Here is a 15,810-nt window from a genome sequence, read left to right on the forward strand (position 1 = left end):
GTATGGAGTATTGCAGCCACCTGTGGGATGGCTCAGCTAAATACCAACTCGCCGCTTTGGACTCAGTGGAGCGCAGAGCCAGGAGGATGATTGGCGACAAGAAGCTAACGGCTAAGCTTCAGTCTTTGGTCCATCGGCGGAAAGTCGCCAGCCTGTCGGTATTCTACAGGTTGCACTTCGGGGAGTGTGCCCAAGAGCTACACGAGCTCATTCCACCGTCCCCATTCTACCATCGGACTTTTAGACGCACGGCCGGTTTCCATCCTTACATGGTAGATATTCCACCAATTCGCACGAAGCGCTTTGCTTCTACTTTCCTTATGCGCACTGCCAAGGAATGGAATTCCCTGCCGGCGTCTATATTTCCGTGTTCTTATAACCCGGCAACCTTCAAATCAAGAGTGAACAGGCACCTTCTGGGCGAGCTCGCTCCATCGTAGGCCACGTCTACGCCTCGGCTAGTCTGTGACCATGAGTAATATGAGCGGCTTGTTGCCGGGTTTCTTCAGCCCGGTTCTCTTGCGACAGAAACATTTCTGTTATTCACAAACAAACAGTACAATTTCACTCAGCACAGCACAATCAACTATACTAATAAGATACACGAAGGGCATGATACATGATTATGATAGTTGTGAAATTGCCAGGTCATGAAATTGAAAAAATAGGAGCACTGCTTTGAAACCGCGAGTTGATCGAGCATAATCCCCAAATATCTATTTAATAATCCCGCAGCAGTCCTCAAAAACTGAGGACATTCAAAATAATTGCAAAGTACTGGGCGGATTCACTGCCACAAAAACGGGATAAAAAGCTGAAAGGTGAGTTATCTGGCAGCACTGTGATAAACGAAATAACAACGTTAGCTCTTGAGGTAACGTGTGTTTTGACAGTTCTTTACGAATTTCGTGCTGTCAAAAACTCCGAAAATTCCGTTTCGCGGTAGGTCTATGGAACGATATTCGATCCATAATCGTCTTTCGAACGGGCCGCTCGATGACGGCTGTCTTCGCGGTAAGAAAACGTGTTATAGCCGTCATTTTTGCCCGCAATTGACGATTTTTGGTATTGGCGGTAGCCCCCCTATATAGTAGGTAGACAACTCATTCTGCATAGGATAATCCAATATTCAGATATATCGTATTTTAATCCCCTTTTTTTTAAATATTTACTTTCTGTACCTACTTGCGTATGTAGAATAAAGTTTTAAAGCGAACGCGTGCCTAAACTAAATGCGAGTAGGTACCTACTTCAGCACGGTACGCCGCGCGACACAAAACATTTTTTTTTACAGATATATAAACGAAAAATGTTTGACATGTTTACTATTCTATATAGTATGATAACTGGGCTATTCACAGGTTTTTTTTTTCTAGAGATAATCCTCATATATTTAATTTTGTAGAGGATTTTCGAAAAAAAAAGTGAGAAGATTTTTTTAGATTTTTGAATTTCTCGATTTTTTTGTATGGGTGAGTAAAAATTTAGGCACAGAAATGAATTCTTCATCCTCGTATTACACGAAAAAGACACCAAACTTGATATAGTTGCGAGATGTATGCAGATATAAAGCTTAGAGTGAGGCGCGCCGGAGGCAATTTCCCCCCCTCCCCTGCCCACCTGCTGGGGGGAACCTCTTGGCAACCGGGCTTAATCGGCTCAGATCACCCCCAGGAACATCTGTTCCAAGCGGTTTGCTTTGTCTCCAAAGTGCAAGGTCCCCTTAGAAAACGGGACCTTAGAACTTCAGCTATGAGAATTTAAGCAACTTATTGGTAAACTTATCACATCAACAAAATAGCTAACTGTAATAGACAATAATATATGCATAATAACTGTTAAGTAGCACGACTGTCCGAAATTTATTTTATTAAATAAGTAACAATAACTATGCTCCGCCAAGACGAGCCGAGGGAAGGGAGAGGCCCCCCGCACCTCAAGGTTGGCCGGCACCGACCGGCGCACGGGCGCGGCACGAGGCAGTCTTCGCGGCGCATAGCGAGAGATAATACGTACTTACATAAGTAATTTGCGCGCCAAAATCCCGTTGTAATTTGTTTCTTTCCGCTAGTTTTTGTGTTTTCTATGTGTTTCCCTTTTGTGACATTATACATAAAGTAGTTCTGGACAATAGCTTTTTAGTTTCTTTCAATCAACCCCGCCCTTCAGTTACAAATGGTCCTACGAGTTCGGATAAGTGAAATTATTTAGCTATGAGTGATGAGAATAAACGGAGAACACGTAGCAAATCTAGAGCGATGATAGAGAAGCCGCCAGATTCGGGATTGGGGACTCCGTCGGGTGCCGGCGTATCACAGCACGCGCCATCTTTGCTGCCAGAGCGTGCCCCCTCGGTGGGTGGCCAGAAAGGCCACGGAGATGAAATACCGCCGTCGGGGCTGAAGACGCCGGTAACAGAGGTCACTGTGCGGCCGAGGAGCGACGCCAGCGTGGCCAGCTACACGTCGAAACGCTCGAAACTAAGCCAGGCCTCCCTCAATGCACGGCGCTTACGCGCTGAGTACGAAGCAGAGCTTGAGGTGGCCAAAATAAAAGAAAATCTTATTAAAAAGAAGCTAGCCCTCGACATGGCTGACCTACAGGTACAGGACGAAGCAGCGCACAGTGTTGCGAGCGGAGAAGTAACGGCGCGCGTAACGCGCTGGCTCGACAACACCCCCGCCGCCGCGCCGACCCCCGCCGTACCGCGTACGCCATCGCCGCAACATGAAGCCGCCATCCCGTTCCGAGTGCCCGCACCGCCTTTGCCGCGCACGACGTCACCCCAGCTGCTGCCGCCGCTACCGAAGAGCCAGCCTCTATCTGATATTGATCGGTTAGCGGAGGCCATCAGCAAGCTGGGTCATAAGAGATACGTGCCACGGCAAGTGCACGACTTACCGGCGTACGACGGAAACGCGTCGGACTGGCTAGGGTTTGAAAAAGCCTATCGATGTACGAATGAAATTCATGCCTTTAAACCATTCGAAAATATGGCGCGCCTTCGTGTGGCGCTTGTCGGCGAAGCGAAGGCCTCCGTACAAGATTTACTGCGAACTGCCACGGATCCAGAAGAGGTAATAAAGGCACTAGAAGACCAGTTTGGACACCCGACTCGTCTTTTGGAGTGCGCGTTGAAGAAAGTACGTGAATTGCCTAAACTTAGTGAGGACGGACACGAAATTCGCAAATTTACAACGACAGTACGAAATTGCGTCTCGATTTTAAAAAGTATAAGGGCCGTGGGTTATTTAAATAACCCACAGATGGTTAACGACTTGCTTAATAAATTGACGCCTTATCAACGAGCCCAGTACGGTGAATTCGCAATGAAAAGGGACATCGAGAGCGACGTCGATTTACGAGTGAGCCCAAATCTGAGTATGTTTGTCGAATTCCTGAGTCAAATTACTCGCGCGTCATCGTATTTCGCTCCTATAAGTATAAACATCGCGCCCGCCAGCCGGACCGTCGCGGGCGCAGAGCGCGCAGGATCTCACGCCGGTCGGCGCGATAAGGCTGCGGTCCCAGTGCGCGCGGGCGGAGCGGTTCATCGACTACATGCTCAAGTGGAAACAACCGCGACAGTGTCTAAGACTAAACACAATGACAATAAAATCGTGTGTGTTAAGTGTAAAGCGGACCATAAGTTAACTGAGTGTACCGATTTTAAAAACTTGCCTATTGATGAACGTTGGGACCTTGTCAAACTAAATAGACTATGTTTCAAGTGCATTTTGAAAACACACTCGAGTAGATATTGTCGTGCAAAACGGTGTAATAAGTGCAGTTACTCTCACCACGAGTTATTACATAAAGACGTAGAAAAGGCTACGCCGCCCGCGGAGGCGCCACAGCCTAGCCTTCCGCCATCGGCGCCCGCGTCTCAAGTATCGGCTTCGGATACATTTGAAACGTTAACGAATGTTAGTGAAATGAGTGCGAGTACTTTATTAAAAGTGGTATCCGTGACTGTTACAAGTGCAGGAGTCGAACATTGCATTTACGCGCTATTGGACGATGGCGCAACATGCTCGGTTTTGGACGATCGATTCGCGAGTGGTGCAGACGGACCTATAGTACCGCTGAATTTACGGATGGCGCGTGACTATTTTGCTAAAGACGATAACTCTCGCAAGATCAAAGTGATAGTGCGCGGCTCGAATGGTGTCAATCATGACATTTTCGTGCGTACGATGCGGGACCTTAGCTTGCCGACACAAACTGTACCGGCGCGCATTTTTCGAGAAAACGCACACCTGCGGGACCTGGATTGCGAAGAGATGAGGGAGGCGAAACCCATGCTGGTGTTGGGGCAGGACAATTGGCGTCTCATCGTCGGCAGGGAGCTCCGCGAAGGTAAATCCGGTCGCCCGGTCGCTTCACTTACCTACTTAGGCTGGGCAGTTCATGGCCCGTTAGGTGGGGGGGTTGGTGATAGCGAGGTTGAATCCGTCAACTGCATGACCGCGTTTGATGATAATAATGACTTGCATGACTTAGTGAAGGCCCAATTCGAATTGGAAGCTATAGGTATTTGTAATATGTTACGTACCAACTCGGACTCTGAACGCGCTTTAGAAATATTAAACCAAACATGTCGTCGCGTGTCAGATAGTGCCCAGCAGTGGGAAGTAGGTTTGTTGTGGGCTCGCGACCATGTAGAAATGCCCGATAACTATAACTACGCGTTAAGACGACTTGCTGGGATTGAGCGAAGAATGGATCGTGACCCCAAATTTGCTTCCGAATACGCTAAGCAAATAAACAGATTATTAGATGCCGGTTACGCGCGAAAAGTTGACAGTATTAAGGCGAGTCCCGTTTGGTATTTGCCACACTTTGGAGTCACGAACCCGAATAAACCTGGCAAGTTTCGTCTCGTATTTGATTGTGCCGCCACTTATGAGGGCGTGTCCTTGAATAATAACCTACTAAGTGGACCTGATTTGATGAATTCTTTATTAGGAGTTTTGATTAAATTCACATCGGGTGAAATAGCTTTCACCGCCGACATTGCTGACATGTTTATGCGTGTAAAAATTCGTGAGGCCGATCAGGGAGCGCAGCTGTTTTTATGGCGCGGCCAAGACCGATCTAGTGAACCTGGAATTTATGTGATGAACTCTATGATCTTCGGCGCGACCTGCAGTCCTACGTCGGCGATCTACGTGTTGAATAAAAACGCCGAGGAGTTCGCACGTACGCATACTGCGGCGGTGGAAGCTATTAAAAATAAACACTATGTTGACGATTACTTAGATAGTGTTGACTCGATAGACACGGCACAACAGCTGATCGCTGACGTCACCCACATTCACCGAGCTGGTGGATTTGATATTAGGGGGTGGGTGACAAATTCACCTGAATTGAGTGAAAAGCTGCCAGTTGTGGTGCCGGGTCGTGTTAAACTCGACAAGTCTGAAAACGAACGCACGTTAGGTATGATCTGGTGTCCGGCAAGCGACTGTATGAAATTTGATCTGTCGTTTAAACGTTTGCCGGCGGAATTGGTTGAAGGTCAGATCAAACCTACCAAGCGTCAATTTCTCAAATTTATTATGAGCATTTTTGACCCACTCGGACTGGTCTACCCTTGCGTGATACAATCACGAGTTCTGATGCAGCGCGTCTGGCAGTCAGGCGTTTTGTGGGACGAATGCATCAAGGACACGGAGGCCGCTATCTGGTTCGAATGGCTTAGTAAGTTGAAAGCGCTATCTGCCGTTGCCGTGCCGCGATGGTACGGTTTGCAACGGACAGCGGCGGTAGACCTTCATGTCTTCGGTGATGCAAGCGAAAAAGCGTACGCCGCTGTGGGATTCTTGGTTGGTACCGACAATGGCGGCAATAGGGTATGTACTATGGTGGGGGGAAAAGCACGCGTGACCCCCGTGAAGGTAGTATCCATTCCTCGTTTGGAATTACAGGCCGCTGTGTTAGCGTGTAGACTAGCAGTGACAATAAAATCTGAAGTAAATTTTGCTATCACCAACCTGTACCTCTGGACTGACTCAAAAACAGTTCTTATGTGGATTAATTCCGACGCACGCGACTATCAAAGATACGTTTCGCATAGGTTAGCAGAGATTGACAATTTAAGTAAGCGAAGCGACTGGCACTGGGTTCCTTCAGAGTCCAATCCTGCTGATGAGGCAACCAGGATGGACTGGCCTAACAACAAGGGCATGTGGCTTTCGGGTCCCCCCTTTCTCTGTAATCCACAGGTACCATGGCCCAGCTGGAGCCGTGACGAGACCCCCGCTGATCCTGAGCGTTTGGAGAGGGCACACGTGGCAGCTGAGACCAGCCTACATCAGCTCATCGATGTGGCACGCTACTCCACATGGACGCGAGCTGTGCGCGTCACTGCACGCGTGCTTGCATTTATACGCGCGTGTCGAGGTAAGCAGAGAACAGCGGACGAACTAACTATGGACATCCTGCAAGAGGCCGAGCGGGTTCTATTGAAACAAGCGCAGGCTCGCTCCTTCCCTGATGAGCTGCGCGCGCTGCAGGCGGGACGCTCGCTTCCTAGGTCCAGCCGCCTGCTAAAGCTGGATCCTGTAATCGGCGAGGATGAGCTTCTTCGCGTCAGGGGCCGCCTTGGGGCGTCAACTGAGTTGTCGTTCGACGAGAGACACCCGATTATCCTCGAAGGTAGCTGTCGTAGCGCGCGGCTCCTGGTACATCACTATCACTGTCGTGCGCTACACGCGAACCACGAAACCGTCGTCAACAACTTAAGAGAGAGGTTCTGGGTGACTTGTCTTCGCCCGACTGTAAAGGCAGTCGTTGCGCGCTGTCAATATTGCCGCGTACAGCGCGCGCGGCCTAAACCACAGAAGATGGGAGACTTACCGCCCGTAAGACTTACCACAACACGACGAGCATTCGTCAACTGCGGGATCGATTATTTCGGTCCTATGGAGATCACAATTGGACGGCGCCGGGAGAAACGGTGGGGCGTGTTGTTTACCTGCTTGACTACACGCGCCATTCACCTGGAGTTGGCTGCGTCGCTGAGTAGTGATTCTGCCATACTTGCCTTGCGCCGCTTGATAGCGCGCCGCGGGCAACCAGCGATGATTTTGAGTGACTGCGGCACAAACTTCGTAGGAGCGAACAGGGAACTGCGCACCGCTCTACGAAGCCTGAACGCCGAGCGACTTCAAGGTGAGGCCTTGTCTAAGGGCATTGAATGGCGGTTCAACCCTCCAGCAGCTCCGCACATGGGCGGTACGTAGGAACGCCTCATTCGCTCCGTGAAGAATGCTCTTCATGCTATACTGAAGGAACGCGCACCATCTGAAGAAGTTCTTCACACCGCCATGCTGGAAGCGGAACTGGTCGTGAACAGCCGACCGCTTGCGTATGTAGCAACTGATCACGATGAACCGGTCGTACTCACGCCAAACCATCTCCTGCTTGGGACAGCGACGGGCGAGACCCGCATGACGACCTTTGAGCCCTCTGACCTCAATGCTCGCCGCCAATGGAAGAAGGCGAATGCGCTGGCCGAGATGTTCTGGCGGCGGTGGATCAGAGAATATCTGCCCACACTTCAGAGACGACAGAAGTGGACAACGGCAACGGACTCCGTCAAAGTGGGCGATGTAGTGGTGTTGTGTGACGGCAAACAGCCGCGTAATATGTGGCCCCGTGGCATAATAACCAAAGTATTTCCGGGAAGTGATGGTCATGTGCGTGTAGTAGATATAAGAACGGCCTCTGGGACGCTGCGTCGTCCTGTTGTTCGAATAGCCGTGCTACCTACAGACGGTACATTTGTCGATTGAAGTCTCCAACTGGGGGGTGGTAATGTTAAGTAGCACGACTGTCCGAAATTTATTTTATTAAATAAGTAACAATAACTATGCTCCGCCAAGACGAGCCGAGGGAAGGGAGAGGCCCCCCGCACCTCAAGGTTGGCCGGCACCGACCGGCGCACGGGCGCGGCACGAGGCAGTCTTCGCGGCGCATAGCGAGAGATAATACGTACTTACATAAGTAATTTGCGCGCCAAAATCCCGTTGTAATTTGTTTCTTTCCGCTAGTTTTTGTGTTTTCTATGTGTTTCCCTTTTGTGACATTATAAATAAAGTAGTTCTGGACAATAGCTTTTTAGTTTCTTTCAATCAACCCCGCCCTTCAGTTACAATAACATTTAGTTTTAAGTTATGCCTATTTAAACTTTATTTCAAGTATATTCTCTTGTTTACACAATAATTTCCATGTTGCAGGAATGTTCTGAGAACATTCTCGAGAACGTTTCCGCTTTTTGGGAATGTTCTGCAATTTGTACATTGCTAGCTGTGGCTATTTCTCCTATTTCCTCTCAAAAACTGAATTTCCAAAAAAGTAAAACCTGATTTCTAAGACAACATTTTCTGTATGTTAAATAATCATAAAATATTTTAAATAAAAATTTAATTAGTATGTATTATCGCAAATCTTAAAGGGGCCCACTGAGTAAAAGTCCGTCGGACGATATCAATATATCAGTAATAGAACAAAATTTTGAGAGTTCCGAACAACTGACAGGCCGATATCGTCCGGCGGACTGTTAATCAGGGGGCCCCTGTATAGGTACGTGTAGTGTTTTCCGATTTCGAGTTCACATTACATTGGCGCCCTTGTGAACTTGACTCGTGATCGTGTAACCAATAAGAACACGCCTTACCTTTTTACCTTCTTTTGTTTCGATTAACTCGGCTGAGGAAGCAGATGGTCGTTTGGCGGATTTTAGGGTTGCGCATGGATGATGTTTGACAGTTGTTATTAGGTTAATAGTGGAGAAATCTTTGTGGAAGTACGGCTTTTGGATGTAATAATGTAAATTCAAGAAGGTTCACGCCATACACATTCACGGCGCGATTCGGGAAATGAATTAGAGATTCACTAGATATGAAATAGTAAAACTATGTGACGTTCTACGACAAAAGGTACCTTATGGAGGTTGGCGCTTACGCTATTATTAACGCCGCTCCAATATTATTGCGGCCGCCATAAGGTACCTTTTGCTATGGAACGTCACATATCTTTACTATTTCATATCTAATAGTGAATCTCTAACTCATTTCCCGAATCGCGTCGTCAGTCCCGGGAGAATTCCCCAGTTATTATTGTAGCACGCTTTCAAAAACTAAGTTCAGAGCTCAATATCGAGCTTTAGAAAAAAAATCTAGTGCTCAGTAAAGTAATCTCATATATGGGTCAAAAGAGAATTTATGTTACACACAGCACTGCCCGCGTCGCAGTCATTTCAAATTTACGATGCTGCCGCCCAGTCACAGACTATATACTATACCAGATTCGGCACTAGTAAACTAAATAAAAATACCAGTTTTGAATGATACACGATTAGTTTCACCAGACTTATATCGACCGGGATATGAACCGTGATTACCTTTTGTTACGAGTGTTAACGCGACCAGGCCCCAATTTCACCACGAATACAATTGTCAGTGACATATGTCGAGCGACAATTGTCAAGCGACAGGTGACATATTACAATTTTATAAAATATTTTCTATAGAAATACTTACAAACATGACAGGCATTTTGCTACAATTGTATGTATTACAATTATGTTGTGAAACAAGAATATTTTTTTCTAGTCGACATATTTGTAGAATTGTCGGTGAATCTTGACAGGAAATGAGTTATATGTCGGAATTTCGTGACAATTGTAGTGTTTCTTGTGACAATTGTCATAAATTTAGCAAAATAAATATCTGTTTTTTCCGATATAATAAAGTTTTTTTAAATAATACAATGATGGTGGTGAACTGGAATACGGCCCGCCCGATGGTAAGCGGTAACCGTAGCCCATGGATGACACCGTGGTGAAATTGGGGCCGACCAACGAGTGTAAACGCTTTCGGTGGAAACGTTGAAAGCGAACGCAGCCGACGCGCACAAATGAGGGTAGACCAAGCGCGGTCTATACAACTTTGACACCCACCCGCCCGGATAGAACCGGAGCCAATATAATAATAATTTGTTAAATCTAATTACATGTCGCCAATAGCGACTAAAAATTCAAGTCAGTGAAACCGTTGTCGTATAAACAATTTGTTAAATCATGAGCTATTCCAGTTTTTGCATAGAAGTGGCATATATATTAATTCTCGTTTTAAGTAATCTGGGATATCGTGACGCTGCCTAGAATAGACAGCATCCATATTTATGGCGGTTGCGAATATTTCAAATATAGCCACACGCTCCTAAGGCTATTGGAAATATTTTGCGATTTTGACAGCGCGAATGTTATTGACATAACATTAATGTTCAAAGAACCGAGATGTCACGTTCATTGCGACGCTGTGATGGTGATGTGACTTGGATATTGCAGGAAAGTTCTGAGAAAGCCATTTCTAATGGGATGGGAAAGTAATTTCTACGTTGATGGCAAAAAAGCAGTAAATCTGCAATGGCGATCGAAAAACTTAGCCACTTCAAACGAATAGGGCGTTTTTTTACTTAAATTGCTTTTATTTAATGGCTCCTCCACACGATGGGCCAACGCCGGTCACTCCAACGGACGCAGCCACTTGCTCTCTCTAACGCATAAATGCGTCCCTTGGAGTGGCCGGCGATGGCCCATCGTGTAGACGAGCCATTACAATAAAAGCAAGGGTCAAGAAGTTGAAGGAGAAGTTCTGATGGGGGGGGGGTGTCACAAACTTAATGACGTCACTTTTTATTTAAATTCTTTAATTCGTTGTACAATGAAATAAGAATAAGATAAGATAAGTAAAATTTAAATAAGAGAAACGAGTACAAACAAAAACGTGCATAATTTCATCAAGAGATCGTTCTTTATCATGTTGTAGATAAGCATTTTTTTTGCTCCCGAACTCGAAATCATCATCATCATTATCTCAGCCATAAGACGTCCACTGCTGAACATAGGCCTCCCCCTTGGACCTCCTGCATGATGGAGGGTGAATGCCATAATCGCCACGCTTGGCAGGCGGGTTGGCGATCGCAGTCGAGTACACCGAATTTGAGGGACGCTGCTGCCCGTCCACCGGTGGTCTTGGACGTAGTTTTTTAAGGACATACTCCCGTGAACCGGGTATGTCCGGGTGAACTCGAAATGTAAACAAGAAATAATACTTATACCCATAAAGATTTTTCTATAGGTAACAAAGTAAATGAGTGATCAGTATCTTTGTAGCGGCATGTGAGAACAGCATCGATCACTTTATTACACCAGTATACGGAGCCGCAACATGCCATCGCAGGATTAATGTGGACTCTATCTTAGCTAGATTATACCAATGTGGCGTATGAGGGCCCGATTCGGATTTTGAAATAGACATCTAATAGATATCTTTTAGACATCACCAATATACGATAACGATATATTATGTTTAAGATCTAACCTGTCAAATTTGACATTTGCGCGATTCTGGAGATACTCCTGAACGATTTCCACAGGATATGACTTAGAGATCCAATTCACATCTAATAGATATCTTACTCTATCTAACTTAAAAGTGACATTGGTTGCCCGAATTGCACTGCAAAAGAGAACTAGTTGATATCTAAACTATAACGTATCTAGAATGAATCTAGTACGTGTCGTCTCTTGTGAATATCTTGAAGTTCGAATACGGCAGTAAGGCGGTCTGTACTCGTAAACATCAGTAAATAAAAATGGTTGATTTAAACCCTCCGGCCGTTTTGGCAACCAAGTTTCGTAACCAGTTGTCAAAAAAGAATATATCATCGTGTTAGGCAACTAGTTGCCTAAAAAGAAATTCTATTCCTGTTTGACATCCAGTTGCCAACGAAGAATAGAGCTCAGACACTTAGAGAAAATGTGGCTAGTTTCCAAGGCTTCAAAAACAAATGTACATATAAAAGTACTTACATACAGTGTTGGGCATTCAAGAATAAAATCATTATTTGAATAAGAATTTGCAAGAATAAAATCACGGTGATTTTATTCTGGAATAATTCGTCCGGAATAATTTTGTCTGGAATAATTCGTAGATGAGAAAATTTAATGGGAATAAGTTATTCTTAGTCAAATAAAAATAATCATGATTTTTTAGCTAATTTAGCTAAAAATAGCTATTTTTAGCTAAATTAGCTAAAAAATCATGATTTTAATAATTAAAGCCAGATAAATAAGCTATAAAGCTTACCTAGGGGCTATTCATAAATTACTTCATTTCAAATTAGGGCGGTAGGGTCTGTACATCGGATGATGGTAGCATGACGTAGGAGGAAACGGGGCCATTCGAAGCATGATTTTAGGGGGGGGGGGAGGGCTCAAAAATCGTCAAAAATCGATGACGTAATTTATGGACAGCCCCCTAGTTGAGTGGTAGTACAAATACCATGGCTGCGATTTACTAAATTTCACAAAAAATACAAAATAACGCGTACAGGTTAATATTTTATAAAAAAATATTTTAGTCCACAACATTGCTTAACATATTTGACACCACGGAATTCACCATCTCTAACGAGAACCTAAGCCCTCCGGCCGTTTTGGCAACCAAGTTTCGCAACCAGTTGTTGAAAAATAAGAAATAATCTTGTTACGCAACTAGTTGCCCAAAAAGAAATTCTATTCCTGATCCACAACTACCGTAGATGACAGTGGAGTTTCGCAACCAGTTGTCGGAAAGGAATTAAATGTCTTTGTTTACAACTGGTTACCAAATAAGACTTTCATATCTCATTTCACAGCTAGTCATTACGTGACATCTAGAATATCCTAAAATCACCTGGAACGAGCGTTTGCAGTCAACATTGCGGAGTAGGGGAAAATGGGTGGACACAAGTATTTATATGCCCCAACAACCGCACCGATTTCGACGCCCGCCACGCACAGGATATTGCTGATCTGCTTAGGTTCTCGTTAGAGATGGTGAATTCCGTGGTGTCAAATATGTTAAGCAATGTCGTGGACTAAAATATTTTTTTATAAAATATTAACCTGTACGCATTATTTTGTATTTTTTGTGAAATTTAGTAAATCGCAGCCATGGTATTTGTACTACCACTCAACTAGGGGGCTGTCCATAAATTACGTCATCGATTTTTGACGATTTTTGAGCCCCCCCCCCCTAAAATCATCCAAAAATCATGCTTCGAATGGCCCCGTTTCCTCCTAAGTCATGCTACCATCATCCGATGTCCAGACCCCACCGCCCTAATTTGAAATGACGTAATTTATGAATAGCCCCTAGGTAAGCTTTATAGCTTATTTATCTGGCTTTAATTATTAAAGTCAGATATATAGCTATTTTTAGCTAAATTAGCTAAAAAATCATGATTATTTTTATTTGACTAAGAATAACTTATTCCCATTAAATTTTCTCATCTACGAATTATTCCAGACAAAATTATTCCGGACGAATTATTCCAGAATAAAATCACCGTGATTTTATTCTTGCAAATTCTTATTCAAATAATGATTTTATTCTTGAATGCCCAACACTGTATGTAAGTACTTTTATATGTAAGTACATTTGTTTTTGAAGCCTTGGAAACTAGACACATTTTCTCTAAGTGTCTGAGCTCTATTCTTCGTTGGCAACTGGATGTCAAACAGGAATAGAATTTCTTTTTAGGCAACTAGTTGCCTAACACGATGATATATTCTTTTTTGACAACTGGTTACGAAACTTGGTTGCCAAAACAGCCGGAGGGAACCTAAGCAGATCAGCAATATCCTGTGCGTGGCGGGCGTCGAAATCGGTGCGGTTGTTGGGGCATATAAATACTTGTGTCCACCCATTTTCCCCTACTCCGCAATGTTGACTGCAAACGCTCGTTCCAGGTGATTTTAGGATATTCTAGATGTCACGTAATGTCTAGCTGTGAAATGAGATATGAAAGTCTTATTTGGTAACCAGTTGTAAACAAAGACATTTAATTCCTTTCCGACAACTGGTTGCGAAACTCCACTGTCATCTACGGTAGTTGTGGATCAGGAATAGAATTTCTTTTTGGGCAACTAGTTGCGTAACAAGATTATTTCTTATTTTTCAACAACTGGTTGCGAAACTTGGTTGCCAAAACGGCCGGAGGGGATTTAAATGGGACAAATTAAAACTAAAAGTGGAAAAATTCACGTGTTTGAAACACTAGACCGCTATCCCAGGGCTCTGCCATCTAAGCTACCTAGACTTTACCACTTTTAATAGCGTTGGAAGACGTTTCTCCTAGATACAAAATTAATTAAATGGGAGAATTTACAACAGTAGCGTCGGTAACCTAGATTGGGATGGTAAGAGTCTGAAAACGGATTTGCAGGAGAATAAGTTTGCAATAATAGATGTTATGATTATTTTTAAATGTTTGCCTCATTGTAGGATTGGTAAGAACTAACTTAGAATGGGAAGTCGTTTTATCTTCGTAGGTAATATACTATTCGATCCCTATATGTACTAATATTATCTCTATAACAAAGTAAATATATTATTAGTATCTTTGTAGTGGACAGCATCGATCACTCTTTATTACAGCCGCAATACGTAGCCGCAACATGCCATCGCTGGATTAATGTGGACTCGGTCTTAGCTAGATTACTAACGCGAGGGTGAGACCTTCAACAAAATATACTAAAAATTCAGTCCGAAAAACTATCAAAAAGAATACGAATAAATTTATTGAGAAAACCTTATCAGAATCAGAATCAGAATCAGAATGCTTTATTTGTGAAACATAGGTATACATGGTCTTAGGTATATAGGTACATTGAGCGCTATGTTTTGCCGGTTGGCATACAAATGTCAAAGAGAGTGAAAACCTAAATTAATATTGCAAATGTCAAAACTTATAAAATAAATTAATACCGTTGAAATTATTATTAAGTACATTACATTTAAATTTAAATCCAATAAAATATAATTCAAATAAAATTAAAATAAAATTATTGCTAATGTTACATCCTAATATATCCTATTATAAAGGATGACTCACGCTAGACCGGGCCGTGTCCGGGCCGGAGCTTCCGGAGCGTCGTTTTCTATGGAGAGCATCACGTGATCACCGGGGCTCGGGCGTGGCACGGTGCGGGCCCGGCCCGGTCACGTCCCGGAGCCTCCTGACAACCTATTTTTCTCTTCGGGTGGTATTCTACTTGTTTAAGATCTTTGTCCAATATGCATTGCGTCTGACTCTCTCATTAAGCAAAATGTGAGACGCAAATACACATTGGACCAAGATTGGACAGATGGAATACCACCCCTGTGTCGGAATATATTTGCCAAAATAAGAAGGTTGCAAAACGTCATAAATTTGTTTGTTAAATATGATGGTATAGCTAATTCGTTACTTGGTCGGTTTATATTAGGTACACCCGTCTTTGATATAATATACGTCAAGATTATATAGGTTGGATAATGTCTTGATTTATTTTGTGAAATATGGAAGTGTTGCTGAAATGTAATTTAGTCGGATTATATTAAATGAGATATCTATTGATGTTACTGCTTGTAAAAATGATTCAATAATGAGCATGTAGGTTTATAATGAATATTAAGATACTATATAGTTTTTTCTCACATTACCACTTATTATATGGAGTGTAGAAGTAACTTATTACTTAGATACTTTTTTATTTCGTACGAAGTTCATAGAAATATATATGACAATACCGTATCTATAGTTGGTCAAACCAAATTTGTCAGTAAGTAAATAAGAACAAAAAAACTATACTCATCCTTTTCTTTCGGGTGTTAGTACTAGTGTAAGACCAAGATAGCATGATTCTATCTATGTTTGAAATGAGACAGTCCTTTGACAAACTATAATAACCATTTTTATTCATTCATTTAG

At 43.7% G+C, this 15,810-nt stretch overlaps 1 protein-coding gene across 1 annotated transcript; it reads left to right on the forward strand.

The window, feature by feature from the left end:
• The first annotated feature begins 2,258 nt into the window (after nucleotides 1-2,258).
• Nucleotides 2,259-7,247, forward strand: LOC134673616 (uncharacterized). Its single transcript, XM_063531615.1, has one exon. It carries the CDS (start codon nucleotides 2,259-2,261, stop codon nucleotides 7,245-7,247), a length of 4,989 nt encoding a protein of 1,662 aa, XP_063387685.1.
• The last annotated feature ends 8,563 nt before the right edge of the window (nucleotides 7,248-15,810 follow it).

Source organism: Cydia fagiglandana, chromosome 18, assembly GCF_963556715.1.
Source record: "Cydia fagiglandana chromosome 18, ilCydFagi1.1, whole genome shotgun sequence".
In the NCBI taxonomy this organism is placed as follows: domain Eukaryota; kingdom Metazoa; phylum Arthropoda; class Insecta; order Lepidoptera; family Tortricidae; genus Cydia; species Cydia fagiglandana.